The 14,608-nt window shown below is 39.6% G+C and overlaps 1 protein-coding gene across 1 annotated transcript in view; it reads left to right on the forward strand.

Annotated features, from left to right (window-relative positions):
* The window catches only part of DNAH5 (dynein axonemal heavy chain 5), a 320,870-nt gene that overhangs the window by 75,949 nt on the left and 230,313 nt on the right, over positions 1-14,608 (forward strand). The window contains exons 8-13 of the mRNA XM_069556071.1: positions 1,341-1,454; positions 2,408-2,515; positions 5,426-5,548; positions 6,691-6,906; positions 10,121-10,228; positions 13,869-13,954. Of these exons, the coding sequence (XP_069412172.1) occupies positions 1,341-1,454; positions 2,408-2,515; positions 5,426-5,548; positions 6,691-6,906; positions 10,121-10,228; positions 13,869-13,954 (755 nt within the window). The remainder of the gene's footprint in view (positions 1-1,340; positions 1,455-2,407; positions 2,516-5,425; positions 5,549-6,690; positions 6,907-10,120; positions 10,229-13,868; positions 13,955-14,608) is intronic.

Below are 14,608 nucleotides of genomic sequence, written 5' to 3' on the forward strand. Positions count from 1 at the left end.
TTGGCTGGTGTACCCATATGTATGGGAGTCCCTGGTGGCTCAGATGGTAAAGATTCCATCTGCAGTGCAAGAGACCCGAGTTTGATCTCTGGGTGGGGAAGATCCCCCTGGAGAAGGGAATGGCTACCCACTCCAGTATTCTTGCCTGAAGAATCCCACAGACAGAGGAGCCTGGCGGTCTACAGTCCATGGGGGTTGCAAAGAGTTGGACACAACTTAGTGATTAACACATACTCACACACACATATGTATCTGTATTACTAGAGGGCATTGCAAGTCATTAATATGTAACATAATAACATGATTATAGATTATGAATTCAGGCCAATGAGGAATAGTAATAATGAAGGCTTAAACTTTTCTAATTGTTTTTTTAGAACTGGTGTATTTGTTTTATATTCCTGTGTAGCAAATTACCCCAAAATTTCACCACCTGAAACAATAAATATCACCACATAGTCTGTGGGTCAGGGGTTTGGGTGTGGCTGCTTGTTGTTATGTAGTCACTGAATTGTGTCCGATTCTTGTGCGACCCCATGGACTGTTGCCCACCAGGCTCCTCTGTCCATGGAATTTCCCAGGCAAAAATACTGGAGCAAATTGCCATTTCTTCTCCAGGGAGTCTTCCTGACCCAGGGGTTGAACCTGCATCTCCTGCACTGGCAAGTGGAGTCTTTACCGCTGAGCTGCCTGGGAAGCCCTCAGTGTAGCTTAGCTGGGATCATCTGACTGGAGATCTCTTAAGGTTGTTGGGATGTTGGCTCATCTGGAGGCCTGACTGGGGGAGGTTCTTCCTCCAGGTTGCCCATGTGGGATTCAGTTCCTTGCTGTCTGTTGGCTGGAGGCTTCCTTCAGTTCTTGGTCATAGGGAATATCAGCTGCTGCTGCTGCTAAGTTGCTTCAGTCGTGTCCGACTCTGTGTGACCCCATAGACGGCAGCCCACCAGGCTCCCCCGTCCCTGGGATTCTCCAGGCAAGAACACTGGAGTGTCAGAGTGAGGTGCAAAATGGATTCAGCAGGCTGTGGAGGAGAAGACATGTAGGTGTAAATGAAAGTGCTGGCCCCCACCCCCCACCCCTGCCCCGATGCTCTGTCCTGGTTATTGAATAGATTTCATGAGAGAAGGCTTAGAAGAGATACCTTTAAACATTTAGTCAAAAACTTTTAATTGCTCTTCAGCGTGGCAGTGCCCCTCACCCCTCTGGATTGAGTTCTATGTAAGAGGCACAGGGGAGACTGAAAGTTGGACCCCTGGGCTTGTGATGACTTTGATGCAGCTGTTAGCTGGAATTTTTCTATTAATAATTGCATTAAAATTTCCTTCCTGTATTGTGTGTAGACATGGCGGGAGACGGATATTCGGATCACAGATGCAGCTAATGAAGCGAAGGACAATGTTAAGTATCTGTATACACTGGAGAAGTGCTGTGACCCCTTGTACAGCAGTGACCCTGTGAGTCGAGATTCCCATCTCTTAGTCTTCTGCTCGTGACCCTTTTACACTAGCTGAGATGAGTGTGGAATTTTGGTTCATGAATATTGCAGTTTGTTGGAAAAGTCTTAGAAAACCTCTTTTTATTCTCAAGAAAATTATATGTGCATGTATATGCATGCATGTATACACAGATGCTGAAGCTGAAACTCCAATACTTTGGCCACCTGATGTGAAGAGCTGACTCATTTGAAAAGACCCTGATGCTGAGAGGGATTGAGGGCAGGAGGAGAAGGGGATGAAAGAGGATGAGATGGTTGGATGGCATCACCGACTTGATAGACATGGGTTTGGATGGACTCCGGGAGCTGGTGATGGGCCGGGAGGCCTGGTGTGCTGCGATTCATGGGGCCGCAAAGAGTCGGACACAATGAGTGACTGAACTGAACTAAAACATATATATGCATATATATACATGTCTATTTCTACATATCTCTTTCTACATAAATATATATATATATTTTCCTATGTTTTCTAAGATATACATTATATTTTAAAAACATTTATTGTATATTCCATTTTTCCCATTAAATATAGCAATTGACATCCAAGACTATACTCAAAACAACTGTGGGAAGAATTATTGGCTGATTGTTTTAAAAAAATCTTTTAACTTTCATTTGTTCCTGGTTTTATTTATTACAAAATTAGCTGCTAACACAATCTCCTTGTCCTTAACATAACGTTAGTGTTTCTTGCATTGAGACAAAATTTGATTAACTGCATATGACTAAATACTCAAGATGAAATTACCCCTCAATGTGTTATATTTACATAGCATGTTAGATAATATTTTAAAATTTAAATAAAAGTCTTTTACCTAAATTTTATTCTAATGAGGACAGAGTGATTAGCCTGTTAGAATTTTGCTGACTTTGACATGTCGCCCTGAAAAGCTGTGTGCTGTCTTCCAGATATCCATGGTTGATGCTATTCCTACTCTTGTAAATGCAATTAAAATGATCTACGGTATCTCTCATTACTATAACACCTCTGAGAAGATCACGTCTCTGTTTGTAAAGGTGAGAGCCTAGTGTAGAGTCCGTGGTCACTTAGATTTCCTTGTCAATGGCTAATTTTGTTTTTTTTTTAATAATTAGAAATTACCACACTGGCACAATCCAATGTCTCTGTATCCTACAATTTACCAAAAAGACTTAATCTCTTGATAGAAATAGAATTAAGCATACATAGGAAGCTGATTTTAGCAAATCATAAAGCATTATTTCCCAAAGTAATAATTATAAAAGATGTTATATTATTTATGTAATAAAAATGGAAAAAGATTCTTTTTCAAATTTCTTTCCCTATGTTATTTAACACATGATTTCTTCCTATTGGGTGAATTTTAATTAAGAAAAGCTATATTTAACTGGCTATCTTCAGTTTCATATTTTATGTTCTTCTGTTCCAAATTTATTTCATGCCACAGTTGTTTACTTGGTGTTATTAGAACAGTAATCATGGCAATAAAAGCCACTGCAACGTTCCAGTAATCCATAAAGCAATTATAATGATTCTGCCAGAAACCATAATGATGTTTAAACCTTATGTCCTAACTCATAAGTGTTTATGGTGAACATTGTTGCTTTTCCCATTTCCTCTCTAAGAAGGAAATGACTTTTTCATCACCAAGGTGAAAAATTTTAAATGCATTAAAATAGGGGCATTTCCCACTCCTCAGGACTGTGTTCAGTTCAGTTCAGTTCAGTCCAGTCACTCAGTCATGTCCAACTGTGTGACCCCATGGACTGCAGCACACCAGGCTTTGCTGTCCATCACCAACTCCTGGAGTTTACTCAAACTCATGTCCATTGAGTCGGTGATGCCATCTAACCATCTCATCTGCTCTCATATTTGGGTAGAAAGGAGGGGAACCCACAAGACCCTTTTCCATCCTCCTCAGACTTTAATGTTATGTTGGAGTCAGGAGGGGTTTTCCCCGAGTACAAGACTCAAAAGTCAATTTGTGTTACGATGCATGTCCAGGTTTCATGCACTTTATTTTCAAGGCTTGTTTTAGAACCTAATTGTGAAACCTAATTGTGAACCTAATTCTCTCATTTTCAAAAATCTTTCGTTATGAAAAATTTGCAGCAGGTACAAAAGGAAATATAATTATATACTGGATCCCCTTGTACGTATCACCCAGATTATCCACTATCAACACATGGCCAGTTTTGTTCCACCTAACCTTTGCACTGCAATCCCAGGCATGCATACAGTACAGTCATCCCATTTTCCTTTTAATTAATTAAAAAATCACTAGTAGAATTCTGAAGTTTTTTTTTTTTAAGTTTAAAGGGATAAAGCATTAGCTTTACATACATTGTATTTACACTTTTTTCTATTGTCTTCTGCACTTGACGTTTCTGCTACAGATCATGGTGTCATGAAATGATCAGGGTGGACAGTTCTTTTCATGGCACTTGGAAACTGTGAGTTAGATTTTTAGAGAAGGCTGCTAAAGAAGGAGACTTAGGAAAGCTCTTGATAGCTTTTAGGTAGGGAAGTGGTTGGCTAAGACATTCATCCTGCATTAATGTGAGGGTCTGAATTGTTGATTTTCTGTAGTGTCTCCAACTCTGTGATTTTACAAATCTTTTTTTTTTTAATTACTTTACAATATTGTATTGGTTTTGCCATACGTCAACATGAATCCACCACAGGTATACACGTGTTCCCCAACCTGAACCCCCCTCCCTCCCCGTACCATCCCTCTGGGTCGTCTCAGTGCACCAGCCCCAAGCATCCAGTATCATGCATCGAACCTGGACTGGCGATTCATTTCATGTATGATATTATACAAATCATTTTGATAATAGGAGCTTCCCTCGTGGCTCAGATGGTAAGAGCATCTGCTTGAAATGCGAAAGACCCGGGTTCGATTCCTCGGTGGGAAGATCCTCTGGAGATGGAAATGGCAACCCACTCCAGTACTCTTGCCTGGAAAATTCCATGGATGGAGGAGCCTGGTGGGCTACAGTCATGGGGTCACAAAGAGTTGGACATGACTGAGCGACTTCATTTTCACTTTCTTTTTCTTTTGATAATAGATGTGTAGAATTTAAGAAGGTTGACTAGAAGCAGAGGTAGAATGGTGGTTGCCAGGGCCTGGGAGAGTGTGGAAAATGGGAAGATGTTGGTCAAAGGCTGCAAGCTTAGAGTTGTAAGATGACCAGGTTCTGGGGTCTAATGTACAGCTTGAAAGTAAAAGTAAAAGTCTCTCAGTTGAGTCTGACTTTTTGTGACCCCATGGACTATATACAGCCCATGGAATTCTCCAGGCCAGAATACTGGAGTGGGCAGCTGTTCCCTTCTCCATGGGATCTTCCCAACCCAGGGACTGAACCCAGGTCTCCCACATTGTGGGCAGATTCTTTACCAGCTGAGCCACAAGGGAAGCCCAAGAATACTGGAATGGGTAGCCTATGCCTTCTCCAGGGGATCTTCCTGGCCCAGGAATCAAACTGGGTCTCCTGCATTTCAGGTAGATTCTTTACCAACTGAGCTATCAGGGAAGCCCCAATGTACAGCTTGGTGACTATGTTTAGTATTGTGTTGTATAGTTGAAAATTGCTAAAGAGCAGATGTTAAGTTTTCTCAACACACATGCACACAAACAGTAATTATGTGAGGTGTTGGATGTGTTAATACTTGATTGTGCTAATCATTCTGTTATGAATATGTACACCAAGCATCACTTGTACACCTTAAGCGTAATACAATTTTTATTTGTCAATTATACCTCAGTGAAGCTGGGAAAAAAGAGAATTAGTGCTTGATCACAGTTGTGAAGGAAAAACATAAACCCAAAGAGTTATTCACAGATGTCATACTCAGAGAGGTTAGAAGAGCTGAGGACCCTCTAGCCCAGTTTATGCTTGATGGCTGCTTACTGTACTTGACATCATTTCATTGAAAAATTCCAGGTGACCAATCAGATGATATCTGCATGTAAAGCCTATATTACCAACAATGGAACTGCTTCGATCTGGAGCCAGCCCCAGGATGTTGTTGTGGAAAAAATACTATCTGCAATTAGACTTAAGCAGGTAACAGTCAACTTAGTAATATATTTAGAATTTTAAAATTATTTTTACATTGTTTTTGCCAATATATCTTTTAAAAAAGTATTTATTTATTTATCTGGCTGTATCAGGTCTTAGTTGTAGCATGCGGTATCTTCAGCAGATCGTGTGGGATCTTTCCTTGCTGTACACAGACTCTCTAATTCTGACATGCAGGCTCCAAGACATGTGAGATGCTAGTTCCCCTACCAGGGATTGAACCTGTGTCCTGCAATGCCAAACAGATTCTTAACCACTGGACCACTGCCAATTAAATACTTTATCAGTTATCATATCGTGTGGTTGCATATGAAGTCACTTCAGTTGTGTCCAACTTTGCGTCCCTATGGACTGTAGCCCACCAGGTTCCAGTGTCCATGGGATTCTCCAGGCAAAAATACTAGAGTGGGTTGCCACGACCTCCTGCAGGGGATCTTCCTGACCCAGGGATCGAACACGAGTCTCTCATGTCTCTTGCACTGGCAGGCAGGTTCTTTACCACCAGCGCCATCTGGGAAGCCCAGTTATCATATCAGTGGTTGCTAAAAAGAATGGTAATCTTTCACTGTTAAGAAAAGTTGAATGTTAGTAAATCAGCCCCCCAAATTTATTCACTTACTTTACCCTTTAGGGGACCTTCTATGTCCCAACACCACACTAAGTACTAGAGATACAAAGATGAAGTTGTTTTCCTTAAGCTTCTTATAGACAGACAAGGAGCTAGATGAAGAGCTAGGCTTCTCCTAACACAGTGAGACGCAGGTGGAAAGGCTGCATCTTGGAGTTGTATTATGAACAGTTAGGAGTTTGGACTTCCCTGTGGTCCAGTGGTTAAGACTCCAGGCTTGCAGTGCAGGGGGCACAGGTTCAATCCCTGGTCAGAGAAGTTCTGCATGCCTCATGGTAAAAAAAAAAAAAAAAAAAAAAGAAAAGAAAAAAAATTAGGAGTTTGCTAGGTTAGGGTCAGGAAAAGATGACATCCCAGGTTGATGAGTGAGTTGCTATAGAGGTATGAGATGGAAAGATTTCGTAATTCTACCCTAAATTTGCTATCACCTTCACTTAAGAGAATAAGGCTGATGTCTTTGTTGTGTTCCCTTTTTTGTATTTTGGTTTTTAATTTTAAGGAATACCAGCACTGCTTTCACAAGACAAAGCAAAAGCTTAAACAAGATCCAAGTGAAAAACAATTTGAATTCAGTGAGATGTATATTTTTGGGAAATTTGAAACTTTCCACAGACGTCTTGCCAAGATAATGGATATCTTTACAACCTTCAAGACATACTCAGTCCTGCAAGATTCTAAAATTGAAGGGCTGGAAAACATGATCACTAAATACCAGGTACTATACTTCAAAACTCAATTTGCTACACTTATCCATGAATAAAATTTTTATGTTTTTATGCAAATGACTATTTAGAATGCTTCAAATTATCAGTCTCTAATGCAAAAGATAAGCTTATGGCCCTTAAACAATAAAGCAGTTAAATTTATTTGAGAATTGTGCAATGGTGCTAATATATTCTTTTCAGGTGTGTGATTATAAGAATGACTTTCCAATAGTCTAAAATTAATCATCATTAATTAGTAAGAGCATTTTCATTAGTAGCACAAGAAAAATGTTTAAATATAACTTATTATTTCATTTATTCATATAAGAAATATTTAATCAAGCATATACTGTGTTAGGCTCTAGTTGACACTGAATTCTGAGTGATATCTGATTATATCTGCAGTTAAGCATTTTATATGGATTCATGTTAAAAACGAATGAATATAGTCAGTTTTTTTCTTGTTTGGGGACAGTGACACTAACCTTAATTTTTCTTTTTGTCCTTGAATTTGAAAAGGATCATATAATTTACTGTCACTCATTGATTTTTCTCCTCTAACAGTTTAGGTCAATATAAGGAATCTTTTTGTTTCCTGAGTATATCAGATTCAGTGAGACAAAGAAAAACCTTTTCTATCTACCAGGAAATATTTTAGCTGAGCTGTATGTAATCTGCAAGCTGGATAATCTATTCTTTGAAACTGACAGTTGTGCACGACAGAGATGGACTATATCCATTTGTATTTCAGTTTGGAATCTAATTAGTTTTCATTCTTAATGAAAAAATAAACTTTGGAGCATATTTCAAAGTTTATTTTTGAAGGAGAAATTGAACTGTACAGCCAAATGCAGATAAAGGCTATTCTAATCTGATAAAATACTGGGAAGAAAAATTGCTTTCAAAATCTCAAGTGGATGTATCAGAATGTAGTGAGATGAAACGTAGATGGTTTGTGAAAGTGTAAGGTGAGATTTTTGTATGTTACAACCAACGGAAGAAGCTCAAAATGGTGGCCGTGGAAATGGCACTGAGGCTCCTTGTACGGCTTCAGGGTCCTGTCCGCTCCTCTGGCCGCCTCCCCTGCTCCTAATCTCCTCATCTGGTGTTCTCCGGACACAGGACGGGCCACCACAGTCCACCTTTGGCCTTGCAGAGTCTTTCTTCTGGGAAGTTCTGCCTCCGAATCATCACATGAGTCTTTCCTCCTTGGCCTCCAGATCTTGATTAAATACCCTCTCAGTTAGGTTTTCTTCGATCTCTGTTTTACCTCACTCTATGTCATGTTACTTATCACTCTCTGAAACTATCCTGTTCATTTTTTGTGATAAACCTAGATCTCCCCTTCCCCCACTGAAGATATCAAAGCTCCTGAGGGTGGGGTATTTCTTTGTTCTACTCATTCCTGTATCTGCAGAATTTACTGGCATATAATGGGTGTGCAATAAATATCTGACAAATAAATGATTTAGTAGGTTGAGTTTGATTAGTTGGTTTAAAGGTCATGGTTGCTCAGCTTATTTACTCAATATTTTTAAGTGGACCATTAAATCCAGTTATAGAGTAGAATTTTCTAAGGGCCCCAAATCCTTTAAAATAGCACCTTAAAATGTAGGAATATAGCTTTTCCATGTTTCTTTTATACACTTCCTGTAACATGATGGGTATTATTATATATATATATGTATAGTTGTATTATATATAATTGTGTATATATATAAAATTAAATGCTGTGCTTAGTCATGTCCAGCTCTTTGTGATCCTATGAACTGTAGCCCACCAGGCTCCTCTGTCCAAGGAATTCTCCAGGCAAGAATACTGGAGTGGGTTGCTATTTCCATGTATATATATATATATATATATATATATATATATATATATATATATATATACACACACACATGCAATTATACACATATATTTTATATACACAATTATATATGAATATATACACATGCAATTGTATACATATATTGGAGAAGGAAATGGCAACCCACTCCAGTATTCTTGCCTGGAGAATCCATGGGCAGAGGAGCCTGGTAGGCTACAGGCCATGGGGTCACAAGAATCAGACATGACTTAGCGACTAAACCACCATCACCAACCTGCAGCCTGTATCTTTGGGCTTTCCTGGTGGCTCAGTCAGTAAAGAATCCACCTACAATGTGGGAGACCTGGGTTTGATCCCTGGGTTGGGATGATCCCCTGGAGGAGGGCATGGCAGAATCCCCATGGACAGAGGAGCCTAGTGGGCTACAGTCCATGGGGTCGCAAAGAGTCAGACATGACTGAATGACTAAGTACTACACACAGTACTACTATGTGAATATACATGTACATTGTAAACTCGATTATACAATTATAAACTATATATACAGTAGTAAACTTGGTTCAAGAATTTATGCAACTTAGGCACTTTTGTCTATTGAGAGATTTGAATTGATGTTTAAATGGAAATGGCTTTGAAGAGGCATTTGTGGAACTGGTCCAAAGTTCTTCATAAAAATTATATGCCTCTGTCAACAGTGTGAGCACCCGAGTTTGAGAATGGCTTAGTACCTGGTTAAGAATGATCACAGAGCATTAGAGCTCATTATTCAGAGCAAACAAAACTTCAGGTAATAGTATTTTCTAGAAGATGAGTTACCTAATCTGTACTCTTACAGTCACAGATTGCAGCTTTGCAGGGCAGGAGGAAGCAATTAATTCTAGAGATTCTTTAAATGGTAGATTGTGGTCTGATACTTTATTTAGGACATTTGAAGCTTGGAAGATAGCTTTTCACCTGTAGCTACTATAATATAATTGTGCTCTTCCTAAGTTGTTTGCATTCTGTTAAAGTCTATTTTCTGAGAAGACAAACTTTTTAATGAAAAATATTTTAGAAAATTCTACTTTTTGCTTCCTTTTTATTATTTCAGATGTAATTTGTAAGAAATTTTTAGACAGAACATCTACTTTTCAGATGTGGTTTTTACTTATTTAAAATTTTTCTTCAAAAATACATAAAGTCTCCTGAAAATGCTTCCAAGTGGTTTCTCTGAACACCAGGCAACATTACACTAACTATAATATGCATGATGCGATGAGAATAATTAAAGGAATAAGGCTCCCCTTAAGTTGATTTTGGGGAATGATTGCACAGGCTGTATATTTAAAGGTCATATTTATGTAAATAATGCAGGAACATTGAAATATTGTCTTATTTGTTTCCTACTATTTCAGGGCATTGTTGCTACCATAAAGAAAAAGGAGTATAATTTCTTAGACCAGCGGAAAATGGAATTTGAGCAGGATTATGAAGAGTTTTGCAAGCAGATTAATGACCTTCATGTAGGTTGTATAATAAAATTCCTGTTGACAGTCTGTGTTTACTTTTTCCATTCTGTGTCATGCTGCTAATCATTACCCATTCAGAAGGAAGAGGCATCTTCATCATGGAGGTGACCGATAGCGAGCTTGGCCTGCATTTTATGATTTCAGACGAGTAATTGAAGGTTCTTTCTCATGGATTAAAGGGTCATAAATATAGCTTTGGATAACGAGCTGTAATCACAAATTTCTGCATGTGTTTCATTTTAGATCTTAGAAAATTAACTGTTATCCTCTGTTGAAACGTAGCGTTATTAGAATATAGAAATTAGTTTCCATTTGTTTGTTACTTTATAGCAGTGATTATGACCAACAATAGCTTGAGCAAATGGTCAGCGATGTTCGGCGGATCCCAAAGGCAGGAGACTAGCTGGCCTTGAAACGGTGGTACTAGGGCTGACTCAGCACCTTGACCCATCTTGGTCTTAAAGCCCCATTCTTTTCATTCTCCTGTCCTTCCTCCTGCTTTCCCTGCTCTCTCTGCTCACTGCAGATCAGCCCACAGGAGCACGTTACTGCCATCAGCAGCTTCTGAGGATATACCGTGGACCCACTCTTAGCTCCCAATGTCTAAGGACGGGTTGGGTTGGTCAGAGTTCCATTGTTGTGCCTCATTACTGTGGGGTCGTATGGTAAATGCAGAGGGCATGGGACCCCCTGGCATGGCTGGGTGTATTTATTACCAGATGAGGAGAGCCAGGGAGGGTAAGGTTGGGAGACACACTAGTGGATGCCCACCTTAATCAACGTGCAGACTTTTTCCCATGCTTTCTGACGATAAAATGAAAGTGGCTGTTCTGTTCCTTCTTTTCCAGAATTTTTGGCTTGAAATATGCTTGTACACTTCAAGGGAAAAAGAGCTCTGAGTTATTTTTGGAAGGATGGGTTCAGTGTAGAAGGCATTATAATAAAAGTTGCTAGTTCTGTATGTCAGGTCTGTTCTAGGCACTTTATAGGTGTTAATTCATGTAATACTCACTTAAGGTGTGTATTCTTATTACACTGTTTCTGGAAAGGAGCACACTGAGGCATAATGAAGTTAAGTGGCTTTCCCACAGTCACAGAGATGTTGCCTGGTAGGCAGCCTGGCTCTAGGATTCAGGTTTTCAACCATTATTTTATAAGACAAATTTCAGGTGATGGAAGGATAGAGTGCTTGTAATAATTTAAGCAATGACCTCTTTGGGGGCTGACTCAGACGTAAGGTCTGTGGGTCTTGATCTCTTGTGGGAAATTGATGGCAATGGCAGATCCTGGGTGTGTGCTCCATGGTCAGTGTTGATTTGTTGAGTCTTTGTGTGTGTGTCCTAGCAGTTTCTGATCACACAGTACTGGAGTAGTTTGTATGCTGGATATAGGTAGATGGTGAACACCTTGAGGGCAGGAATTGTGCTCATTCCTATCTATGTCCCCAGTCCCTAGGGGATGGGACTTTATATAATTGGAGACAAAGGATGTTTGCTGAATTAGTGTATGATTTGCTGGATGGCATCACTGACTCAATGGACGTGAGTCTGAGTGAACTCTGGGAGTTGGTGATGGACAGGAAGGCCTGGCGTGCTGCGGTTCATGGGGTCACGAAGAGTCGGATACGACTGAGCAACTGAACTGAACTGAACTGTGATAAGAACTAGTCCCTGGTGGCTCAGTGGTGAAGTGTCCGCCTGCAGTGCATTCCTGATCTCTGGGTCAGGAAGATCCCCTGGAAAAGGGAATGGCTACCCACTCCTGTATTCTTGCCTGGAGAATCCCCATGGACAAAGGAGCCTGGTGGGCTACAGTCCAAGGGGTGACAAAGGGTCAGACACAACTTTGGCACTAAACCACCACTACCACCATCAGATTCTGTTAAGTGGAATAGGTCAGGCAGAGAAACACAATTGTGTGATATCACTTATATATGGAATCTAGAAAACACAATAAACTAGTGGATATAAGAAAAGAGAAGCAGATTCATAGATATAGAGAATAAACTACTCATTACCAGTGGGGAGAGGGAAGGGGAGGCAAGATACGGATAGGGGTCTAAGAGATATAAGCTATTAGGTATAGAATAAGCTACAAGGATATATTGTACAACATGGGGAATATAGCCAATATTTTACAATAATTATGAATGGAGTATAACCTTTAAAAAAATGGAGTATAACTTGATATTGAAGCCTAAACTCCAATACTTTGGCCACCTGATGCAAAGAGCTGACTCATTTGAAAAGACCCTGATGCTGGGAAAGATTGAAGGCAGGAGAAGAAGGGGAAGACAGAGGATGAGATGGTTGGATGGCATCACCAACTCAATGGACATGAGTTTGAGTAAACTATGGGAGTTGGTGATGGACAGGGAGGCCTGGTGTGCTGTAGTCCATGGGGTCGCAGAGAGTCGGACACGACTGAGCGACTGAACTGAACTGAACTGAAACATGCATTGACTGTACATTAAATGCATATTAGGCTTCTATGCCATAGGTTATGGGTACAGAAGTAGATAGAGTTGATTGGCCCTTAAAGATCATGTCTGACATGTAACATGATTGAAATATAAGTACGTATGTGTTAGAACAAAGTAATGAATATATCTTAAAAAGGGCAAATAGTGGCTAAAATGACTAATTATAAAAGTATAATATTCTGATATTGCACCAGCAAGTGAGGATTCCAAGATAAGTTGACATGTTCCAAACAAGTCCTAGAGAACTTATTTTTTTAATATAAATTTATTTATTTTAATTGGAGGCTAATTACTTTACAATATTGTATTGGTTTTGCCATACATTGACATGAATCAGCCATGGGTGTACATGTGTTCCCCATCCTGAACCCCCCTCCCACCTCCTTCCCCATCCCATCCTTCTGGGTCATCCCAGTGTACCAGCCCTGAGCACCCTATATCATGCATCGAAACTGGACTGGTGATTTGTTTCACATATGATAATATACACTTATGAGGAGGACAGGTGAATTCTTTACCATCTGAGGCACCAGGGAAGCCCCGTAAAGATTTACTGTGTCCCAAGTTAGAGAGATGGTCAGAGGAACCTGGTGGGCTACAGTCCACAGCATCACAAAATGTCAGACATGACTTAGCGATTGAGCAGAATGATTAGTGTGATGCTAATTAGTGTGATCCTAATGATATTAAGCATCTTTTCATGTGCTTGTTGGCTCTTTGTGTATCTTTGTATAAATTAAAAGGAGGGAGTGGAAGCATTGTGAATGCTCTAGTTCTGCATAGTTTATACTTGGATACTTTTATATAGTGATAACCTCTGGGCGTTTGTTTAGGTAGGCTAACTGTACAGTTCTTCAGTTCAGGAAGATTTCATGGTCCTAAGATGTGATGTTTGCCGTAGAAATATATGGTCCAGTATCCCTGGGTCCTGCCGTGGCACCAACCCCCTGACTGCTCTGGCTCTCAAGTCCCTCTTTGTCTGGCTTCTGGACATTTATCTTTCTTTAAGCTTAGATGAGCATTACATTTGCTGCTGTGTTTTGTCCTATAAGGTGTGTGTTTCTAGAGAATGGGGAACTCTTTTGCCTTGTTGCTAAATAGGATTTCTTTGCAATGCTAACTTGTTCATTGTCAGACTTCATTCTGTTTCAGAAAGAGTTACAGAAGTTCATGGATGTTACATTTGAAAAGATTCAAAACACAAATCAAGCTCTAAGTATGTTAAAGAGATTTGAAAGGTAAAAATTTGAAAGACTTCTAAGTTCTGTTTTCCAAATTGGGATAATATGAAGATAGTTTAGCTTACATTATTATTGTTATTATTTCATATTCTAATGGGAAGAAAATCCTCTCTTGACAATCTGAATAACAAGACCACAGATTTAAGTTCTTCAGAGGATTACGGGTTTATTTCCTCTCAGTTTTGAAGTGCCTTTCATAATAGCAGTTAATATTTAAGTAATTTGAAGAAACTCTTACCAATAGTTTTGACTAGGTTTTAAGGATTGCTACTATTAAAAAAAAAAAAAACAAAAAACTGAAACACTTCAGGGAATTCCCTGGCGGTTCAGTGGTTAGGACTCTGCATTCTCACTGCCAAGGGCCCAGGTTCACTTTCTGGCTAGGGAACTAAGATCCCACAAGACATAAAAAAGGAAAAACAAAACAAAAAAACCTCACAGCCACTCTATTGCCATATGATTGATGGACTGATTCCCTTTTGATTTTTTTTTATAATTTTGTTTTAAGGTCTTTATTGAATTTGGACTTCCCTTATGGCTTAGACGGTAAACAATCTGCCTGTAATGCAGGAGAGCAGGGTTCGCTCCCTGGGTCGGGGAGATGCTCTGGAGAAGGAAATGGCAACCCACTCCAGTATTCTTGCCTGAAGA

Source organism: Ovis canadensis, chromosome 16 (genome assembly GCF_042477335.2).
Source record: "Ovis canadensis isolate MfBH-ARS-UI-01 breed Bighorn chromosome 16, ARS-UI_OviCan_v2, whole genome shotgun sequence".
Classification (NCBI taxonomy): domain Eukaryota; kingdom Metazoa; phylum Chordata; class Mammalia; order Artiodactyla; family Bovidae; genus Ovis; species Ovis canadensis.